This window comes from Anabrus simplex, chromosome 8 (genome assembly GCF_040414725.1).
Source record: "Anabrus simplex isolate iqAnaSimp1 chromosome 8, ASM4041472v1, whole genome shotgun sequence".
Classification (NCBI taxonomy): domain Eukaryota; kingdom Metazoa; phylum Arthropoda; class Insecta; order Orthoptera; family Tettigoniidae; genus Anabrus; species Anabrus simplex.
The window spans coordinates 166,488,044-166,511,436 of record NC_090272.1 but is presented as its reverse complement, the minus strand read 5'-3'; the positions used below and the strand labels follow the sequence as shown (position 1 = coordinate 166,511,436).

At 41.2% G+C, this 23,393-nt stretch overlaps 1 protein-coding gene across 1 annotated transcript in view; it reads left to right on the top strand.

The window, feature by feature from the left end:
* Positions 1-4,760: 4,760 nt before the first annotated feature.
* The window catches only part of LOC136878918 (aldo-keto reductase family 1 member B1), a 77,070-nt gene continuing 58,437 nt past the window's right edge, over positions 4,761-23,393 (top strand). Inside the window, exon 1 of the mRNA XM_067152531.2 lies at positions 4,761-5,133. Within this exon, the coding sequence (XP_067008632.2) occupies positions 5,059-5,133 (75 nt within the window). The 5' untranslated portion in view covers positions 4,761-5,058. The remainder of the gene's footprint in view (positions 5,134-23,393) is intronic.

Sequence of the window (23,393 nt, the reverse complement as noted above, 5' to 3'; positions counted from 1 at the left end):
GCCCCTGTTAAAGGAAGACGTACGAAGCTCCACAGTCTTAGACTACAACTGACAGATATCAAACGGCGGGCGCACGTAGCCATGTAGCTCTTGTTTCCAGTGATATTACCCAAGCAAAACTGTCCAGTTCGGCGGTTTCGTTTTCAAAGGCCTCTTGGCTCTCTAAGGACAGGTGTCACTGGCTCCCATATCGACGGTACAATTGCAAAAAAAAAAAAAAAAAAAAAAAAAAAAAAAAAAAAAAAAAAAAAAAAACCCTAGGAATTTCACATTGGCCCCGGCTTCCTCACCCGAGTCACTTGACAAGGATTTAGTTTCTAGAGGCTCCTCATAATGTACGTAAGCTAATAAGAGTGACAGTTTTAATATCCACATGTCTGGCGAACCTTACAGACAAGGGGCCTCGATCAATGGATTCCATACTATCAAAGGAATAGATGATGCTTGTTGTTTAAAGGGGCTTAACATTGAGATCATCGGCCCAACAAAGGAATTAGATCATTCGAAAGAATACTGGTATAATGTAGTTCAGACGGATGCTAGTGGCTTTACATCGCACCGACACAGACAGGTCTTATGGCGACGATGGGATAGGAATGGGAAGGAAGCAGCCGTGGCCTTAATTAAGGCACAGCCCCAGTAATTTCCTGGTGTGAAAACGGGAAACCATGGAAAACCATCTTCAGGGCTGCTGACAGCGGGGCTCGAACCCACTATCTCCCGGATGCAAGTTCACAGCTGCGCGACCCTAACCGCACGCCCAACTCGCCCGGTACAGACGGAAGAATTGATACTTCGTTGATGCCTTATGTAGAAGATAAGACACTTGTAAGACAAGGTCTCCAGTTTTCAAATTATTATCAGTGAACCAAAAGTATCCAAACTTGTTTCCTGTTAGGCACTCAGTTATGACGTTACTGTACTATCAATTTCATCCAATATCGTTTTATACTGGACGTATGTCAATACTAGCTATATTTATACAACACCCTAACTAATGACCATAATAATGCGCGGGAGACAGTGCAACGTTGTACGAAAAGCATTCGATTTCCTTCCGCGCCACACCATTAGCCTCTGGGACCAATGCATCTTCCTGGTTCGCAGTGCCGGACGGAGTAGCTCAGACGGATGAGGTGCTGGCCTTCGGTACCCAACTTGGCAGGTTCGATCCTGGCTCAGTCCGGTGGTATTTGAAAGTGTTCAAATACATCATCCTTGTGTTCGGTAGATTTACTGGCACGTAAAAGAACTCCTACGGGACAAAATTCCGGCACCTCAGAGTCTCTGAAAACCGTCAACAGTAATTAGTGGGATGTAAAAACAACAACATTATTATCATCAGAACTGTGTTAGGTAACATAGCATTGACCTTTAGGGATCCTCGAAAGGGATCTGAACTTTGAATCGTGTATAGTGACCACGAGACTCCTAGCTGAGTCAGGCTCATTTGATTAGACTTACGAGAGGATGGATGCACTTCCTCTTAAAACAATATTCACTACCATTGACCAAGCGTGGTTAATCATTGAGGCAATTTCTTTAAATCTTTCCATAATTTATTGTAACTTTTACCTACCCGATTTCCCATTATCAACTCTGGTTATCCCCCGATCCCGACCTAACCACTTCAGTTTTCACACTTTTCATGGGCCTTGTCTTTCTCTTCCCAAGGACTCTTATCTTGGAAATGCAGAGCGGAGATCACGAGACTTTTTTTTTTTTTGCTTTACGTCGCACCGACACAGTTAGGTCCTATGGCGACGATGGGGCAGGAAAGGCCTAGGGATGGGAAGGAAGCGGCCGTGACCTTAATTAAGGTACAGCTCCAGCATTTACCTAATGTGAAAATGGGAAACCACGGAAAACCATATTCAGGGCTGCCGACAGTGGGGTTCGAACCCACTGTGTCCCGGATGCAAGCTCACAGCTGCGCGCTCCTAACCGCACGGCTCGAGACCTCTAACAATATGGTTTTGCATGTATTTTCTTGTGCCAGGCTCCTCACTTTTCTTCTCCATCCGACATCCCGTGGTCAACTCTCGTTCTCTTCCAACCCCGATCTAAGAATTATCTAATTTTCACACTTTTCATGGCCCTTCTCTCTCTTCTCCGTAAGGACTCGGCTTGGGAGCGTAGGTTGACGACCACGGACCCCAAGTTGAGTCTGCCATCTCTTCCACTCACTTGTGCCTAGCTCTTCTGACTTCCTTTTATCAACTCTTGTTGTTCTCCGATCACGATTTTATTCAGTTTGCGAGGTCTAAGGAGTATTTGATTTTCACAGCCTTCAAGGACCTTTCCCTTTATTTCGCCCATACCGTCATTATTCGGAGTGTCGGGCCTCTTTTCTCTTCTCATCTGATAAGACTTACGAGAGGATGGAGGCACTTCCTTTTAAAACAATTTTCACTACCATTGACCAAGCTAATTGAGGCAATTTCTTCAAATCTTTCCATAATGTACTGTAACTTGTACAATTAGTTTTAAACGCGTGAGTCGTTATTTAATTTCAGATTATATTAAGGAATAAGTGTAAGAAATCGCTACTGTCCGGTTCCTTGGGTGAATGGTCAGCGTAGTGACCTACGGTTCAGAGGGCCTCGGCATAGATATTTTAACATTGTCTGGTTAATTCTTCTAGCTCTTGGGCTGGATGGTTAAAACACAGCTTCATTTGCAAACACAGCACATCACGCTACAAGCCACTACAGAAACACGCAGTGGTGAATACTTCCCTCCACATAGGGTTGACGTGAAGATAAGGTGTCCAGCCGTAAAACTGGGCTAAATCCATACAAAGTGCCGACCTGAGGTAATTAGTAAAAGGCCAGGAAGAAGTGAATGGAATCAGTATAGCTATATTTTCTATTTTTCTTTCCCTGTGTACAAGTAATCTCTTTCAACCATATACTAAACATGTTATAACATTCTACCGGATTACTTATACTCTTAATAGCCTTCAAGTTTGTATCTATTTTGAAAACTGACTAGTATTTATTTCTAGCAGTTTGTAATAAAACACTCCATCCATTCATTGTCATGGACTGGGATAGAGAGAATTATATTTAATTTCTGTCTTTACAATATATATTACATATATTTGTTCAGCTTATTTCTCGGAAGTTTTAAGAAATTTATTCTCGAAATTAAATTTCCTTTGCGTTTGTCTTTGTTACTATAATACAGTTCATGAGTTAGTGAGTACCTCTGCTGCTGTGATATTTTCCTTCTTGTATTTCCGGTTCATTTTTGCTTCTATTTTTAATACTTTTGCTAAATTGCTCTCATTTGTCTGCATACTAGTCAAATATCCATTTTAAAGTTTAAAATTGGATTTTTCATAAATGCTACTGGCTTGCATTGGGGTATATTTGTTTTTAAATACGGTAACATATTTTAGTCTGACTGATTCTAACACTTGGCTAGAAAAAAAAAAAGGCGAAATAACGTTCCATGCCACGAAATACTTAAAATGAGTAAGATACTCTCAAGTTTCTTCTGTTTTTTTCAAAGAAAAAAGGCTCCTTTGAAGTCTTTTATATTCTCATAGAAAATCTCTTCTGCGTGTAGCACATTGCTTTTTATTTTATTTTACATAAGAGGTGAGTTTGTGATCAATTGTCTTGTCTCTGGACTAGAGAACATTTTGAGGCGCTATGAATATTTGATGATCCCTAATATACTTGAAAATCAAACAAAATTATTCTCAATATAAACATAATTGTTCTGAGCATCAACCGATCTAGAACAAAAAGGGACAAAGGAAGATAAGGCCCTGTTCATCGTATGAAAAAAATAACATGATCACCGCTTGTTTACGATAACTTACATCAAATATTATTTCCTTGTACCGTACACAATGTCTTCTCACAGTTTTGGTGTGATGAGTATCAACATACCGGTACTTGCTACGAATGTTTAACTCTTCCAACTTTCACTAAATTGTATAAATTATACTCATCTTCTTAGGTTTCTGAAGTCTATGGTTTCTAAGAACAGAAAATACACGGGAATGCTTTTAAATACGTAATGATCTTAAATATTTATATTAATTTTTGTGTCGTTTGGAAATTGTCCTAGTAGTCTAATAATGACTGCGAAAATGGCAGATATATTTTCCCCGAACCTGTTTCATTTTCAGTTACCGAATAAGTTATTCGTGCTACTTCGAAGTAACACGTGCTAAGGTTTAAAAGAAAGCTTCAAACTTCTTTAAGGAAAATAAGCACGTTAGCAAGAGGACACTAACGCTTTATTACAGACTACATGTAAGTTATTACATGTTGTGAGAATAAAATGTAATTTTAAAGCTTGTTTTATGTATATTTAGAATTCTAATTTAACTACTTGGAATTTACAAAAAAACGAAAGGCCGTGGATTTACTGTGTAAAATTCACGATTTAGTACTCTGGGCTAAATAATTTCCATTCATTTCCCATACATCAGTGCATGAAGTCTAGTGGGTTATAAATTTCTCATTCACATCTCGACATTCAAGAAGTACCTATAAACTTCCGAGGGTATACATTTCATTCAGGTAGCACTACAGTTGATATTGTTTCATCACACACTACATAAACCTTCCCGTTGCATTCTATTAAGTTACTGTTGCTAAGCCTCGTCGTTTGTATCAATTGTTTGTGGAGATTTCGTAATTACGTCACTTCCTCATTTTACGTAGCTGTTTGAAGGCCAACACAAGGGGAGTGTTCAGCCGGCAGATCGATCACACTGACCTGTTGTTATATAACTGTGAAAGACACGCCTCCTTAACGCACTTTAACCAACAAATACCTACACGACTGATGTCGAATTCTTAGAGGTTTATCCAATTAGTCTTTGTTGAAGTTCGCACCTTGTATTAGTTGATAGCTACTGTATAGCTTCGCTGACTTGCCAGTTGAGTGGCTCTACCTGGGAGCGAGTCATAGCGTGAGTACATTCAGTGGTAAAACGATAAAAAGAGCAAAACAGGCTGTAGTCAAGGACTTCACCTCCACTTCTTACCGGCGGAACTCGCGAAACAACTGCTTGCGTGTGCGTGTGTATGTGAAATGGCTCCAAAAGTACCGACAGTGAAATTTAACAACGGGAAAGAAATTCCTATCTTTGGACTAGGAACATGGAAAGTAAGTACATTTTCTTAATATTATCTCATCATATTTTTTGCATTGTGCTTTTAAGAGCGATAATTCAGGGTAACAGGTTATTAAAAAGTTGAATGCGAAGTCGTACACTACATAACTTAACACTTAATTCAAACTGTGCTTACAGTCCTATAAAATACTATATTGACTATATCACACGAATGTCCAAGAGTTTATTATTATTATTATTATTCAGATTTTATGCCGTAACTTGAAGGGAATACCTCGAACACGACGAATAATGGAAGATGCCTTGCCTATATTTTAAAAAATCGAAGTTAAATTCACAGCATAACAATAACCGGCGTATGTTAATATTTACTCTTACAGTGCCGAAAAGCCCTTAATAGTAATTTATAACTTAACGAAGCTAAAGGAGTAGCCTGTCCAAACCTGGTTCAGTCAGGTGGTGTTTGAAAATGCTCAATTAGCCTACGTCAGCCTCGTGCCGGTAGATTTACTGCCATGTAAAAGAACTCCTGCAGGACTAAATTCCGTCGTCTCCGAAAACCGTCAAAAAGTACCAGTTGGTGGGACGTAAAAAAATATCATTAACTAAAGTAGTATCCATATTCGCTGCCATGAACTGTCTGTGTTCATTTATCTTTGCGTGTCGTAGGATTTGTTATCTCTTAATGTAGCCGGTTTATGAATAACGGTTCATTCTATGTAATCATTCATGAAAAGGGGGAATAACATAAAAGAACAATAACATTAACTATGGTAAGTTACCACCGATATCCTTATTCGCTGCCACGAACTAACTGGCTATTTTCACTTAGCTTTGCGAGTCGCAGGTTTGTCTTATCTCTTAACAGCAGGTTTATGAATAAGGCTTCATGTATATAATCATTCTTGCAAAGGGGGAATAATGACCAGATAACAGTTACCGCATATTGTACTGCGAAAGGATATACGTCCAAAAATATTAGCTCACGAATTACAAAGTGCCTTCATGAGGACGGTATGTATGTTTAGTCCTCAGCCCGATGGCTGGTTGGATCCTCAATAGCTCCGCCATAAGCTGTCATAGATGGCCTAGGCATCACTGAAGAGGCATACTAGGGAAATGCGGAGTGAGGTAGTTTCCCGTTGCTTTCCTCACCGAGCCAGAAGTTGCTATTGCATATCAGTCTGCCAAGCCCACTGAAATGCATGCACCAACTGACCCTATGAGTAACATTTTCACACCATTCATAGCAGGGACTGGCTGCATAAGGAATGGCATTACGAGCATCACTCATACCTCAGTCACTTTCATTTTGTCAAAGCCAAGAATAAAGCTGAGACAGATCAATGAGAGTAGCAATATTGCTTTAGCCCATGCCAAAAGACTTAGTGCACTGTAAACACTACGTCCTGCCAGCAAAGGCATATGGGGACGATAAAATGAGTTTTGTTGATAGAATGGATGGAATACGTCTGCTGCATTCAACATTATAAAACTGCCGTCGTGAACTAGGGATTAGTATACAATTTTCCCACCTTGTTAACCGAGGTTCGATTCCCAACTCTGCTAAGTGGTTCAGCTCGTGATAGATTTGGAACGGGCTACATTAAGTCTCTTGAAGACAACTGAAACTAAAAGTGAGTTTGATTTCAGTTCTCCGCCCTCCTAAAAGTGGATTTCTCTAACGTTCCTCTTCAGTACCTCACTTATCGACCTCGGCCGTTTCCTTCCCGATCCTAGCCTCAATCAAGGACAAACGCAAGTTATCACTCCTATATTGGTCGGCTTTTAGGCGAAATGCCTACTTTTTCTCGTTAGTGATCAACCAACACATTTTCACGTCTTAATAAATAAAATACAAACATTTATTTGGGATTTTATGGTGCCTAAATAACCTATTTTCCCCATTAGGCTATAACTTATTTTACGGTTGTAAAGCCTAAAATGCCTTAATTTTTTATTCTGGTGCAACAAAGAGATGGAAACGTTGTAAATATTATAGGGCTTGTTTCTAAGAGGTTGCAAACACTGTTCGAAGTGGCTGTGGTGGGGAGAAGAGGCCGTATGATTTAATAATTTTCCCAGCTGACATGCAATATTCACTCAAACTCCCTCTTTCTCCCTCTTGATTAACTATTGTATTTAAAACTAGTATTAACGTAATATTAATATACTAGCTGATGTACCCGTGCTTCGCTACGGTATTCTCAGAAAGAATGACTTTGTGGTTTTCCTAACTGAAGTCAAGATAGGTCATTACAAAAACGTCAGTAGGAATGTAGCGATTAAAAGCAATGTTATCACATAAAATACTCGATCAAATGGAAAATTGCACATTTTCTCACTTTTAACGAACAGTACTACGGTGCCGATCTAACAGTCCAAAGTTCCAGAGCTGGAATGACCAGGCCGCAGACAGCCGTGAACACTCCTTTGCCATTATTACGTTAAATATGCACTCTCCTCATTCCAATCAGTGCCTCGGTGTAGGGTTGAATAGCTCGAATGTTATGGTGAACCAGTGTGTTAGATAGCAGTAGTATAGGAAAATTGATGAAACAGAGGAATGGCATGCTAAAGAAGAAAGTTACCTAACTCCCCAGCTACTTTCCGCCGATATTTAGGCGGACTGTTACAATAGTACGGCTGGGCGAGTTGGCCGTGTGGTTAGGGGCGCGCAGCTGTGAGCTTGCATCCGGGAGATAATGGATTCGAAACCCACTATCGGCAGTCCTGAAGATGTTATTCCGTGGATTCCCATTTTCACACCAGGCAAATGCTGGGGCTGTAGTTTAATTAAGGCCAAGCGCGCTTCCTTCACACACATAGCCCTTTCATATCCCATCGTAGCCATAAGGCCTAACTGTGGCGGTGCGACGTAAGGCAAATTTAAAAAAATACTCGGTACGCAGCAGTAATCCTACCTATCGGAGATGCGTGGCAACAGAAGACAAAGCACATCACAACAAACAATGGTCATTGCAATGTTACTGTTGATCAATTTGATGAGCTTTCTATATTGTAGGCCTTCACATTTAGTTTTCTTTCGACTATGTGATATTAGGGCGTCTTATAAAAGTATTTATAGCATAGACTGTAGTTCCTTATTCTCCGACTTTACATACCGATTTTCATTAAATCCTGTTTACCCATTTTCTCATGACTCGGCGCTAATGAGGACTTAGTAACTTTTTTTTTTTTTTGCGTTGGCTTTACGTCGCACCGACACAGATAGGTCTTATAGCGACGATGGGACAGGAAAGGGCTAGGACTGGGAAGGAAGCGGCCGTGGCCTGAATTAAAGTACAGCCCCAGCATTTTCCTGGTGTGAAGATGGGGAACCACGGAAAACCATATTCAGGGCTGCCGACAGTGGGGTTCGAACCCACTATCTCCTGAATACTGGATACTGGCCGCACTTAAGCGACTGCAGCTACCGAGCTCGGTGGACTTAGTAACAAAAATCCAAATTCATTAATATCTCTGATCAGTCGGTATGGTAACAGTGTATAAGAAATAAATTATTGGAAAAATAATACTACCTAACTAAATAATGTATCGATACGACCACTAATGACATAATTATTTGGGAATTAAATTTTAGGCCTACCCCTAAACTGCCATTTCATTGAGCGCGAATAAAATTATTTATGGCCTAGATTATAGCGACTTATTCCCCGACTTCGCATACCGATTTTCATTAAGATAGGACCACTAATAACATAAATATTTGAGAATTCCATTGTAGGCCTTCCCCTAAACTATCATTTTTCCTCAGCATGAATACAGTTATTTATGACCTACATTGTAGTGACTTATTCCTCGACTTCCCCTACCGATTTTCCTTAAGATACGACCGTTAATAACAAATATTTGAGAATTAAATGTTAGGTCTTCCCCTAAACTACTATTTCACTCAGCGTGAGTAAAATATTTATGGCCTAGATTATAACGACTTATTCCCCGACTTTGTATACCGATTTTCATTAAGATATGACCACTAATATCATAAATATTTGAGAATTAAATTTTAGGCCTTCCCTTAAACTACCATTTCACTCAGCGTGGGAAAATTATTTATAGCCTAGATTGTAGCGGCTTATTGCCCGACTCTGTATTCTGATTTTCATTAAATCCTCTTCAGCCGTTTTCTCGTGATGCATGTACAGACAGACAGACAGACATACATTACGGAAAAGTAAAAAGTGCATATCCTTGTTACTATGGGTACGACTGATACAGATATACCATCCTTTTTAAATTCTGCGCAATGTACAGACAAAACTCTTATTTTATATACTGTATATAGATAGATAGAAGATGGATTTTACAGTGCTCAGAAAGTTTGTATAATATTCTAGTTTAGAGCTCTTTATATTTTGCTGCTCACAGTAGGCCTACGTACATTATACATCACGAAGGAACCAAGGAAATCGCAATGCAAAAGCAACAGAAACACAATAAAAGCACACAGTTAGTAATGTGGCATTTTGAACACAAAATTATCGTTCATTGTGCGGCAGATCAATGCTGTGTACGAGTACACGCACCTCGGGCCTTGAGGCATGCTTGAAAACCACGAGGCATACTCGTCACCAAAGAATCCAACTTGTTTTGGGGCAAATTTTCCCACTTGGTCCGCCTCCGTGGTGTAATGGTTAGTGTGATTAGCTGCAACCCCTTGGAGGCCCAGGTTCGATTCCCGCTCTGCCACGAAATTTGAAAAGTGGTACGAGGGCTGAAACGGGATCAACTCAGCCTCGGAAGGTCTTAAAAGGCGCCATTGCTTGGTTATTTGTTGTTGTTGTTGTTGTTGTTGTTGTTGTCGTAGATTAATATTTTATAACCGAACCGACCCCTTGGCTTGAATGATCATCTTACTGCCTTTCCGTTCAAAGAGTTCCGGGTTCGATTCCCCGCCAGGTCGGGGATGTTAATCGCTTCTCATTACTACTTCTGGCTTGGGACTTGGTTTTAGTGTCTGTACCAACATTCTCTCCTTCATATTTAGACAACACATCACATTGCCAACCACCCCAGAAACACGCAATACTGATTATATCCCTCCACATAGGGTTGGGATCAGGAAGGGCATCCGGCCGTAAAACAGGACCAAATTAGCATATGTGACTCAGTTTGTACTCGTGACCCCATAGGAGTGGGAAAAGCTATTGAAGAAGAAGATTAATATTTTATAGCCGGGCTGAGTAGCTCAGACGGCGGAACTTTCTGAGCCTATTGGGTTGCTTTGATTCTTGCTCAGTCCTGTGGTATTTGAAGCTGCTTATATACTGTATGTACGTCAGCCTCATGTCGGTAGATATGCTGGATTGTAAAAGAACTCCTGCGGGACAAGACTCCGCATCTCGGCTTCTCCGAAAACCATTAACCCGTACCCCCTCGTCTGTCGGGTGAGGCCCGACATTACGATATTCCCCTTCCGGTCGCATGTCGGGCGAGGCCACTCACGCGAAAGCTCGAGCGAAGGTCAACAACCTAACGTAGTAAATAAACATGGTCGCCATGTGCTCTCCTAATCATATATAGTGTACTGTTCAATGTCGTGTATGTCAGGTAACATGAAAAAAGCCTTCATTGTACCTTAATGAATATATCTTAATGTAGCATTTGACAGCACCTGCAAGAGAACTGGCGATGGTCGGCTTGTCTACCGTAACCCAACAAGTGCCTGGTGCTGACGGCTGGCACAAACATAAATCAACAAATCCCGATTTCAAGACGTCGCCGTTTACAGCGATTTCAGGCTATAAACCACCGTGAGGTATGAAACCAGAGACTGAATTACAGTATTCCAATTGTTTTTTTCTTTTTACCGATAATTTGTTCAGTGAAATTATGTACGAGACCGATCGGTATGTGATAACGATAGTAATAAAGTGAAATTACTAACGAAACCGATCAGTATGTGATAATAATAATAATAATAATAATAATGCACATTTTTTAAATTGCACATATAGCTTTTATTTGCTCCAGTTTAACTTGCTGCAACCGTTTATAGCCTAAATACATTATTTAACAGCAAGTGCTATCTCCACAATCGTGAAAGATGAATACAGGTCATGTCATATAAGATAGATATTCACATTTAAAATACGAATAGTAGAGACAACACAGAGAACTTTAATTCCAGGGGTATGTATGTTGGGTATTCAGCCCGAAGGCTGGTTTGATCCTCTGCAGCTCCGCCAACAGCTGTCATAAATAGCCTAGGCGTCACTGAAGAGGCGTACTAGGGAAATGAGGAGTGAGGTAGTTTCCCGTTGCTTTCCTCACCGAGCCAATTATTGCTATTACATATCAGTCTGCCAAGCCCACTAAAATGCATCCACCAATCGACCCTATGAGCGATATTTTCACACCATTCATATCAGAGACTGGCTGCATAAGTAATGCTATTACTAGCATTTCTCGTACCTCAGTCACTTTCATATTGTCAAAGCCAAGGATGAGACTCAGACAGGTCAATGAAAGTAACAAATTTGATATAGCCCATACCAGAAGACATAGTGCACTGTAAACACTACATCTCGCCAGCAAAGAGGCAAAAAAGGGGTTTAAAAATAGTTATTGGGACGTAAAACCAATAACATTTTAATTAACATTTTACACATATCAACCTTCCGCCCGGTGAATACCACATTAAAAACCGTACGGTGGTACTCGAAATTAGCCCAAATAAACAGACACACACGCCTACTGGGAAATTTATTTGATAATACGTGTATGTACAAATGCTTAGGTATCAACGGCGTAACCATACTGAAACACCAGATTCCGTGTAGCTGCATAAAATTGCGTTTGCGGTATCTAAAACTGTATTTTTAGTGACTATTTAATAACTTTTAGAAACTAATTTAGGATCCTTAAAGTTTATTCTTAAGGTCCTTAAGATCTAAGGTCTACTTATCAATAAGCTGAGGACATTTAGGCATTAAAAACCCTGTTTTACGCATCTTAAATAGGCATTTAAAAGGTGAAATGTTTATGAATTTGTATTCACTTCTTCTTCTTCCTCTTCTCATTACCGAGCGAGTTGGCCATGCGGTTAAGTCGCGCAACTGTGAGCTTGCATTGGGGTTCGAACCCCACTGTCGGCAGTCCTGAAGATGGTTTTCCGTGGTTTCCCATTTTCACTCCAGGCAAATACAGGGGCTGTACCTTAATTAAAGCCATGGCCGCTTCCTTCCCACTCCTAGGTCTGTCCCATCGTCGCCATAAGACTTATCTGTGTCGGTGTGACGTAAAGCCAATATTGTAAAAATATTATCATCATCATCTCGCCTTTTTTCCACACCTTAGTGAGGTCGCGAATATGAACTCCGTTGCACATGTGGACTTTGCCCTTTTTTCCGGCTGGATGCTCTTCTTGGTGCCGACCCTATGTTGAGGGATGTATTTAGTATTCCGTGTTTCTGTGGTGGTTGGTAGACTGGTGTGTTGATAGACGCAGTAAAAATCCCCCACTTAGTCGGGAATCGAACCGGGTCCGCACTGAACTGAAGACCTTCACGATAACCACTGATACTTTGTATCAAGTATCTAAGTATTTAAAATTGAAAGTATCTCCTGAACAATGTTAAATACCTACTGTAGTATATTTTACCGTATTCGGAAGTCAATTTTTTACTGACCACCGCACCGTGAAGACAGGATGAAAACTATACTGCAACAGCTTATTCTCCAGTTATATTGCAGTTGATTACTATTGTGTATATTTCAAAGTTTTCTGATGACCATAGAGGTATATATATTTAAAAAAATTAAATCAAATTGAAAAATATATTTTAGGTGCTTAAATAGGCGCTAACGATTGCCTTTTATTCGTCTTAATTTGAACTAAAACGGATTTTTTCAACTATACTCTGTTTGTTTAGCAGATACAGAAACAAATATACATTTTTTTTGCTATTTGCTTTATGTCGCACCGACACATATAGGTCTTATGGCGACGATGGGACAGGAAAGTCCTAGGAATAGGAAGGGAACGGCCGTGGCCTTAATTAACGTACAGCCCCAGCATTTGCCTGGTGTGAAAATGGGAAACCACGGAAAACCCTCTTCAGGGCTGCCGACAGTGGGGTTCGAACCCACTATCTCCCGGATGCGAGCTCACAGCTGCGCGCTACTAACCGCACGGCCAACTCGCCCGGTAATAGACATTTTAAGAAAAACCTTCAACTTAGTTATCACACAGACTTCACACACAGTAAGTGCATGATGTTGTCGACAACGATGTATCATGCTCCTATTTTATGCAATATTAATAGTTCAGAAGCATTTGGTTTGGGGATTTTTATGACATGTATTATCCCTGTGGCAGAGGAGAAAGTGTCCTTCATTGCTGTATGTTGAGTTTTCAGCCCGAAGGCTGGTTGGATTCCCATCGGCTTGGCATGGATAGGCTTGGCGACACTACTGAGACGTATTAGGGAAATGAGAAATGAGTTACTTCCCTGTTACTTTCCTGAAGATACTGTTAAATATCAGTCTGCCAAGCACCGATTTGCACGCACCAACGTATCGTTTGAGCAACATTTTCACACCGTTGACCAGGGTTAAAAGCTTAAAGTTCGTACTGCCTGTGATTACGTATAGCTATTTCTGACCTTACATGAAAACTTAAACAAACAAACCCCATAGCTCTACAGCCCTGATGAGTCTTGGACCAAGCGACCATTGCTCAATCCAAAGACTTCAAAATTACAAGGTGATGATCAGCGCGATGAATCTTCTCGGCTATTACCCTCGACTTTCTAGATCGGGACCATTATTTTACCGTCAGGTAGCTCCTCAACTATTCTCATGTAGGCTGAATGAACTACGAATCTGCCCTCAGATCCAGGTAAAAATACATAACCTGACCACGAATCGAACTCACGGCCTCCACATGTTAGCTACCCCTCGACCGTGGAGCTGGCCCACATGAAAACTTAACCTGCTTCGACTCGTTGTGGTGCAGCTCTTTCCAGGCACACCCTCAATGAAGGTGAGCTGCATGCACCATTTCGAGCAGATACCAACCCTCCTGCTATTCGTAAAACTCTGGAAGTACCGGGAATAGAACCCGGGCTCCGAGGACGAGAGCTAACTGCTACGCTACGGAGGCGAACCGAGATTCCTGTTGTAAACACTCGATCTTACACTAGCCGACGACAAGATTGCTGCTTATCACATCATTCGCGTTATGGATGAGAAGTCTTAAACCAAATCAAACCAAACCAAACCCCATTGCACTACAGCCCTTGAAGGGCCTTGACCTACCAAGCGACCGCTGCTCAGCCCGAAGGCCTGCAGATTACGAGGTGTCGTGTGGTCAGCACGACGAATCCTCTCGGCCGTTTTTCTTGTCTTTCTAGACCGCGGCCGCTATATCACCGACAGATATCTCCTCAATTCTAATCACGTAGGCTGAGTGAACCTCGAACCAGCCCTCAGGTCCAGGTAAAAATCCCTGACCTGGCCGGAAATCGAACTCGGGGCCTCCGGGTAAGAGGCAGGCACGCTACCCCTACACCGCGGGGCCGGCGAGAAAAGTCTTAGTGTATTTAAATTACGTGTATGTTGACTCAGAAACGCGTAGGCTATATTTCCATTGTACTTTTATTTCCACAAGCCATCTTTGAATCGCGGGGCACGCAGCTGTGAGCTTGCATCCGGCAGATAGTGGGTTCGAATCCCTCTGTCGGCAGCCCTGAATACGGTTTTCCGTGGTTTCCCATTTTCACACCAGGCAAATGCTGGGGCTGTATCATTAAGGCCACGGCGGTTCCTTCCCACTCCTAGACCTTTCCTACCTCATCGTCGCCATATGACCTATCTGTGTTGGTGCGACGTAAAGCAAATTGAAAAAAAAAAGGGCGGGTGGTGGAACGTAATGTCTGTAGTTGATCTGCTCGGCCCGGCTCCTTGGTTGAATGGTTAGCGTAACGCTCTTCGGTTCAGTGGATACCAGTTTGTTTCTCGGCCGCGCCTAGTTAATTCCTCTGGCTCGGAGACTGGGTATTTGTGCTGGTCTCAATACACGTCCGATCATATACACACACACCACACCACACTACCAGCCACCACAGAAACACGCATAATATGAATACATCCCTCCACACAGGGCTGGTGTCAGGAAGGACATCCTGCCGTAAAATAAAGCCAAGCCCATATGTTTGACATAGTTCACACCTGCAGCCCCCCACAAGAATCGCTATTCAATACACTTGTTGTAAACTTCCCAGAAGAAGTTTTGTGGAACTGTATCATTTATTTCCTATATTTGATATGGACAAACTACAGTATATCGTCGATGCGCCTGAAATACCGCTATGTGACAATGTTGTCGGGAGAAATACTGACCCGCAGCACATGTATCACAGAACGAAAAGTAGTTGATACAGTTTCTATTTCAATCACTACTGATCTGCATTTAGGGCAGTCGTCCAGGTGGCAGATTCCCCATCTGTTGTTTCCCTAGCCTTTTCTTAAATGATTGCAAAGAAATTCGAAATTTATTGAACATCTCCCTTGGTAAGTTATTCCAGTCCCTAACTCCCCTTTCTATGAACGAATATTTGCCCCAATTTGTCCTCTTGAATTCCAACTTTATCTTCATATTGTGATCGTTCCTACTTTTAAAGACACCACTCAAACTTATTCGTCTACTGATTTCCTCCCATGCCATCTCCACTGACAGCTCTGAACATACCACTTAATCGAGCAGCTCGTCTCCTTTCTCCCAAGTCTTCCCAGCCCAAACTTTGCAACATTTTTATAACGCTACTCTTTTCATGCAATACTGAACCTTAGATGACAGAACCTTTCTCGTCAGAGTTCTAAATTGAAATATAAACACGCAGCGTTTTTTCTAGGCACTACGACGATATACAGAGTGTAACAACAAGATGTGCCAAACTTTCAGGACTTCATACCGGTACGTAGAATAAGAAAATTGTATTTGGACATGAATCCGGAAAAACTTCCATGTTAAAACTCATTTCCCACAATTCTGTATAGTACATTAATCATGGAAAACACACAGGAATAGAACATACCAGCATACCACATGAAACTTTTTAGGGGCAAGCAGCTATGAGTTTGCATTCGGGAGATAGTTTGTTCGAACCCCACTGTCGGAAGCCGTGAAGATGTTTTTTCGTGGTTTCCCATTTTCACAGCAGGCAAATACTGGGGCTGTACCTTCATTAAGGCCACGGACGCTTCCTTTCCACTCCTAGCCCTTTCCTATCTCATCGTCGCCATAAAACCTATCTGTGTTGGTGCGACGTAAAACGACTTGTATATACACTGACTGAACAAATGTCATGGGATAGCGGAGCACTGATGCGCAGGTGTGTTGTCTGCGCACCACAGCCCCCTGTGCCAGCGGCAGTTGTATAGGAGACCTTGTGAGCAGTGGCTGTGCATGTGACAGGTGTAACATGGAACGTCGTCGTGAGTTGACACCGTTCGAACGGGGTATGATGGTCGGTGCCCGACGTATGGGAAGTGCGATTTCGGAAGTGGTGTGGGAATTCGGCTTCACACGATCAACCGTGTCCAGGGTGTATCGTGAATGGTTGAATGTGGGTGTCACCGTCCACAACAGACGAACGACCGGCCGTCCAGCCACCCTCGATGACCGTGACCGGCGACATCTGAGACGGATTGTCAATAGTGACAGACGGGCAACCGTGCAACAAATCACGGCTCAGTTCAACACAGGCCGTGCTAGACACGTCTCCCAGTGGACAATCCGTAGGAACATGGGTTCTATGGGGTATGAGAGCCGGCGCCGCACACGGGTGCCACTGTTAACTCAACGTCATCGGGCACAACGACGCGCATTTGTCGCCAGTCACCAGGGATGGACACTGGAACAATGGCGTAACGTGATATGGTCGGATGAATCACGATTTCAACTGCACCGTGCCGATGGGAGGCATCGTGTATGGCGCAGACCACATGAAGCGATGGATCCCGCCTGCCTCGAAGGTGTGGTCCAGGGCGCTGGTGTCTCTGTTATGGTCTGGGGTGCATTTTTCTGGTATGGAATAGGCCCCCTAGTTGTTCTGGAAGAGACTTTGAATGGTACGCGGTATGTTGAGCTGCTCGGAGACCATCTCCACCCATTTTTGGCCTTGCAGCGCCCAGACTGTTCTGCGGTGTTTCAAGATGATAACGCGCCACCACATCGCTCCCACGTCGTTGGGGAATGGTTCCAGGAACATGCAGCGGAGGTCCAACGACTGCCATGGCCATTCAGGAGCCCCGATATGAAACCTATCGAGCATATCCGGGATGTCCTGGAACGCAGGTTCCGTGCCATGGATCCTGCACCCACGAACAGACCAGCATTGGCGGCCGCTCTGCAAACGATTTGGTGTCAGCTGCGTCCAGAGGACTACCAGGGACTTGTCGACTCACTTCCACAGCGTCTCACTGCAGTTCGCAGGGCCAGAGGAGGCCCCACACGCTATTAAGTGACTATCCCATGACATTTGCTAAGTCAGTGTAGAATATATATAAATGGACAGTTCTAGAGGCAAGCAAGCAACTCAATGTAGAAAACATGCAAGGGATATGAGCTACGAATTTTAGGTAAATATATTATATTAAAGTATGAACATATATTCTTTATTTATTCCTAAAAGATAATCATTTTCTTAATCATCGTTTTCCGGTCGATTGGATTAGCAGTTTGCCTTTTTTCTACCACTACCAGTGCTAATGTGAATCAATGCACAGCTTCACTCAAGCCCTTATAACTACATTCGGTGTGGACATTTTTCAAAAATCAGACACATTTGGGGGGGGGGTACTGAACCAATGAACACATTACAGAAAGAATTATGTAAATAAGTTAACTTGGCTAGGATTTCAATAAAAATGATAACACGTAAAGAAACAAGCGATTTTAGACTTTTTCCGTAACTACATTTAGGCCGGTAGTGATTTTAGAATTTTTTTTTTAGTTTAATAGAGCAATCCCCTAGGATGAAGTATTTGGACGACCTCAAGAAGAGGTTAGGATGCGACAATTACATGGAACTGAAACGAACAGCCAATGAAAGAAGAGAGTGATTGCATCGATAAGGCATTAGTCTTTAGAAGATTGATTGATTGATTGATTGATTGATTGATTGATTGATTGATTGATTGATTGATTGATTGATTGATTGATTGATTGATTGATTGATTGATTGATTGATTGAGAGCTATCCAAGACTCACAGTTTGAGACCTTTCCGGGTCCTTTAAGTCTTCAACTTAAATTGCTTAAGTTTACGTTTTTCTTAGTATGGACCCCTACATTGTGTGCTAAGAAATGTTTTCAGCATTTTAAAAAAAAACCTGTTTCTTACGAGAAATGTTAAAAATACCCCCCGTTAGTATTGATTCATGCATCAACCCCCTCGTCGCATTGGATCCCGGATGCGATGATGCTGTGCTGATCTGTGCTTCAGTACACAGACACTCAGAGACGAAACAGGAAGAGGCATGCTGGGAAATGAAATGGACAGAAAGAGGATACCGAAATATTCTCTACAATATGCGCTTCCAGGAGAAGATCGTTTGAACTGAGACCACATGGTCTGATACTCGGCAGCAGAATGATGATGAATTCAAATGCACAGAAAGAACTCTTTACGCTCTTAAATTATGTCTTTAATCTCACAAGAGCACAGAACACCAGTGGGATGGATCGAAAGTTGCAATGCCGAATATATATTCATTTGTCTATCAGGCCGCATGTTTCTCGTTTTTCTTGTAACTTGTTTGTGTCCCCTTGTAAATCTCTCGCGCTAACCGTAGGTGGCGCGCAACTGTAGTTTGGGAATCACTGATGTAGACGAACTAGAATTCTGAATGAACATCTCAAGTACTTTTGCTTGCCGTCATAAACGACATAAACTCCATCTTTAAAAATCTAGAATTAAACCCTGGACTCTAGAAATCAGCATGGCAACCACTCGACCTTCGGGGCAGTGTCTTGATTGAAAAATGCTTTCTAATGCCACTCCTTTTGATTTAAACCAATATTTATTTTCTACTGGAAGACTCGTCGTTATCTTATCTACATACCTGAGCATATGCAAACACTGAATTGCTACTCCATTTTAATCACAAAGCAAACAAGTTCAACGTTTTTGATTGTAACTTACTGAAAAACTATTTTATTAGATATCGGGCAGTACGCACTGAAAAATTCAAAAATTCAAGAAAGAAAGATTGATGTAAAAATGTCGACGTTTGCGTTATATCATCATTCTGTTGAAAGCGTCTCAACAAAATAATTCAGTTATAAAACAGTTATGAAGTCTGTTTAATTCCGTAAAATTATCACGTAATGGACGAGAGCCAGCAATTTAAGACTTGGGCAGTGGTTTAACACTGTATGTTCTCTATGCCATTATATGCTAGTCTAGTCACTGTGAAAATCCCATCTCACTTTTTTTTGTTTTTCTGTTACCGTGGAAGCCATTTATTTTCAGTTTCAACTTAGTTAATCTATAACTGTGAGGTTTCTCGGTCTGTCAGAACTAATTTAAGACTACTTGATTCGAGAACTGGTAAAGGTCTAAAGGAATGAAGCACGATTTGCTCTGGGTGATTCCAGACAAACTAGTAGTGCTATGCAAATCCTGCAAACTTTGAGCTGGGAAGACTTATGAGATGAGTAATGAAATGAACAGCTTGGCTAAGTGGAATGTTCCGAGCTGTCAGCGGAGAGACGGCTTGGAATGACATTAGTAGACGAATAAGCTTGAGTAGTTTCTAAAAGTAAGAAGGATGTGTACACCCTTCCTACTTTTTAGAAAGGTATAAAGATGTGAAGATAAAATTGCAATTCAGAAGGATACATTGGGGGAAATACTCGTTGATAGGAAGAGCAGTAAGTGGAATGATTTACCAAGGGAGATGTTTGATAAATTTCCAACTTCTTTGATATCATTTAAGAAAAGACTAGGTAAACAAATGGTAGGAAGTCTGCCCTTGAGGGCGGCATCCCTAAATGCAGATCAGTTGTGATTTGATTGATTTGATTGATTGATTTGATTGATTGATTTGATTGATTGATTGATTGATTGATCATGGAATCTGAACCACAGTGACGTACCGTAACTTTTCATTTCAAAAATGGGATGCGATTCGATTCCCGGCCGCGTTGGTGAGAAGTCATTGACGATAGCAGTCGGCTGTCACCCCCCATTAAGACTGTTTGTCATCTCTCTTCATTTTATGAGATAGTCGTAATGATATCCACGTGAGAGATCACTGCAGTGCAGGATAGCAAGAAAGAATGAAAGATGCTGCCGGAGTTTAGCTAGGATCGGGATGATCGCCAATAACAGAAAAGCGCCAATGCATATTTACTATACAACAAAAAATTAGAGGAGGATCAAATCAAATTAAAATTTTAAATTCAGCAGTTCCTTAAACCGGCCAGATGCCTCCCGCCCTAGTCGGAAGATCTGCTTTACAAAATCTGCAGTAGGTTAGCAATTGCCACACTAAATAATAATAATAATAATAATAATAATAATAATAATAGGTTGTAATGAAACTTGCTAGGATGATCAATTAAGATGTAAGAACTTCGCTGCACGCTTGTTGTTTGTTACACGGGCCGCCTGCATCATGACAAAATGAGTGATTCTGAACAGTTTGTGCTGATAAAATATTATATAAATTGCTCGCAAAAGTCCCTATGAATGTACACTAACTGACAAACGATTGAAGCACTCAGAAGAAATGGTCGGATGTTGATGTAACATCGTACACGTACACACCATCGGCGGGTATGTAATTGATTAGAGTTACAATTCACTGTGACAGGTAGAACGGCCAACAGACTGCATTTGTGTTGTTCATGTTTAGTGTTGTTACCAGGTCTGGTACGGTATATAAGGAGCGTGAACAGCGTCACTTTACCATTGACCGCTCATTATTAAAAATATTTCTTAAAACTGGATTAATGGGCGCCAGAGGTCACCATAGGATCCCTCAGTTTTGAACAAAAATAACAACAATATTTATTTATTTATTTATTTATTTATTTATTTATTTATTTATTTATTTATTTATTTATTTATTTATTTATTTATTTATTGTATGGCCAGGAGTGTCCAGTCCGTCTCACCTGGTGCAGGTCTTTGCGTTTGACGCGGATCTGGAATAATAATAATAATAATAATAATAATAAATTGAGTTATCTTCTTAGGTTGCGTAAATCAACTAGAAGTGTCCCATTCTGTTGTTGGGACCTACTCAATAACCCATGAAAACGACGAAATAAATAGACGCATGAGACTAGGCTTCTAAAACATGCTAACTAATTCCACTTCTGTATAAATGCACTCGTATGTAAAATAAATTTCTCACCACGAAGAAGCCATCGCAGGGGCACGTAAGTAGGCGTAGCCACATAACATGGTACGAAAGTAAACCTCAAAATATTGTACCTCACCAAGCATTTAGTGCAGGGACGTCTCGTCTTAAGGATCACACGAGCACGTGAACACCCCGTAACCCCAAAACTCTTGAAATGTACACGATATTGCATGACGAGAACAATATTTCTGTACGTTGAGCACATATTTACAAAGTAATAATAATAATAATAATAATAATAATAATAATAATAATTGTACCGGGCGGTACACCTCCACACCGTTTATTTAAAAGTTGCGCCAGTTGAAACTCCTCTTCTGGAGGAAGTCTGAACTTTATCTACGGTCTTAATTTCCAAATTTCTCAGAAGATGTCACTACCTGGAAAATTTTGAGTTTGTGAACTGTGTCATTTTCGACGTACTTTGTCTTGCTTGTATTAAGAAGTGTGAACTTTCTCTTCTAGAGGACACTACTGAAGATCAACAATAGTGCACCCTAGTGCGGAGTCAAAGAACTATTTTGTTGGAGAAAATTTAATTTCAGGAGTTTGTTCTTTGTTAAATTTCTTTCTGTCATTGTTTAAGTTGGCAATATTTACCCCTTTCTTCCCCTTGTGTTGAATGTATCCAATCACGAATTTTTTTCAATTAATTTCTGACCAATCTGGTGTATCTTTCCCCAACTTGAATCTGTTGCGGGGTCCTACCCAATAAAATCTTTGTGGGAGGGTGTTTTCTTTCCCCTAACGCCTAGAACTTTCTGCGAGAGTATTTAAACTGCTGATTTTAGGGTCTCCGAGCCACTTCTGTTCCATCTTTCAGTGTATTAAGTACATAGCAGGAGGCGGGAAGCGCCTCTTTCCTCGGCAGCGGTCAACAATAAGGTAATGGCCGATTAATAAATTTTTTCTTTGCCAGCTCAGCAGTTTAACTTTCGGGGCAGGTTCTAAGCGTTCCCATATGTAACTTCTCTTTTCTTCTATTCTCTTGTAAAGCGACATACTGGGATAGAGAGTGTTAACCCTCTCGAGCTCCCACTCACATTGTTTGAGGTGAACTTATTTTTCGCAACCTATTCTTCAGTAATGTAAGTTAGTAATTTCTTAAGTCACCTCTGCAGTATGGGATTAGCCCTTGCATCAGTGGCCTTAGAGCCAAAATAGGTCTTAAAGACAAAGTGTATTAGGAGTGCAAGTTCGCCTCCTCTCAAATTGTGATTTTAGAGGTCATGTATTAACCTTCTTGTCATTTAACAGACCTCAGTAGATTGGGTATTTTGCCCCTGTGTATATGTCCTTTGAGGACGGCTTAAAGGTGGAGTTCGGAGTGGCCTATGATAGGCTTGTATTTTAAGGGGAAGTTGCCCTTTTTGAAAATTGTGTTTCTGCCTCAAGGAGGCTTTTGGATGTAATTGGAAGCCGGTGTTTCTGGCATGTTTGGGGGTTTTCGGCCCCTTTGTTATATGGTGTTCATTGTAAGGTTGGGCTCATGGCTCAAGAATTATGTTTCTGACTCTTTGAAGCCCCAAATGGGGTACCTATGTAAATGTAATTGTCAATCGTGTTTCGGCTACTAAGGACCTGTTCTATTTGTTGTTACCTAATTTTGAAAAGAAAATATAACCTTGCTAAATTTTAAAATTAATTTCACTTTAGTAGCTTGAGACCCCTTCACCACCCAGCACCTTCTTTCATGCATAACTACCACCAAAACACGGTAACAAGTGGTAGCAGAGCGTGGTTGAATGGGTCTCAATTTAGCCCCTTTTGACGGCTAAGCTCTGTTTTGATCCGAACTCTAACCATTTTCTCAGTTACTGGAAATTTTTTATTGAGGTTTTTCAAAATTTTTCTGTTATCATGCCCGGCCCTCGCGATGTTCTCCTCCT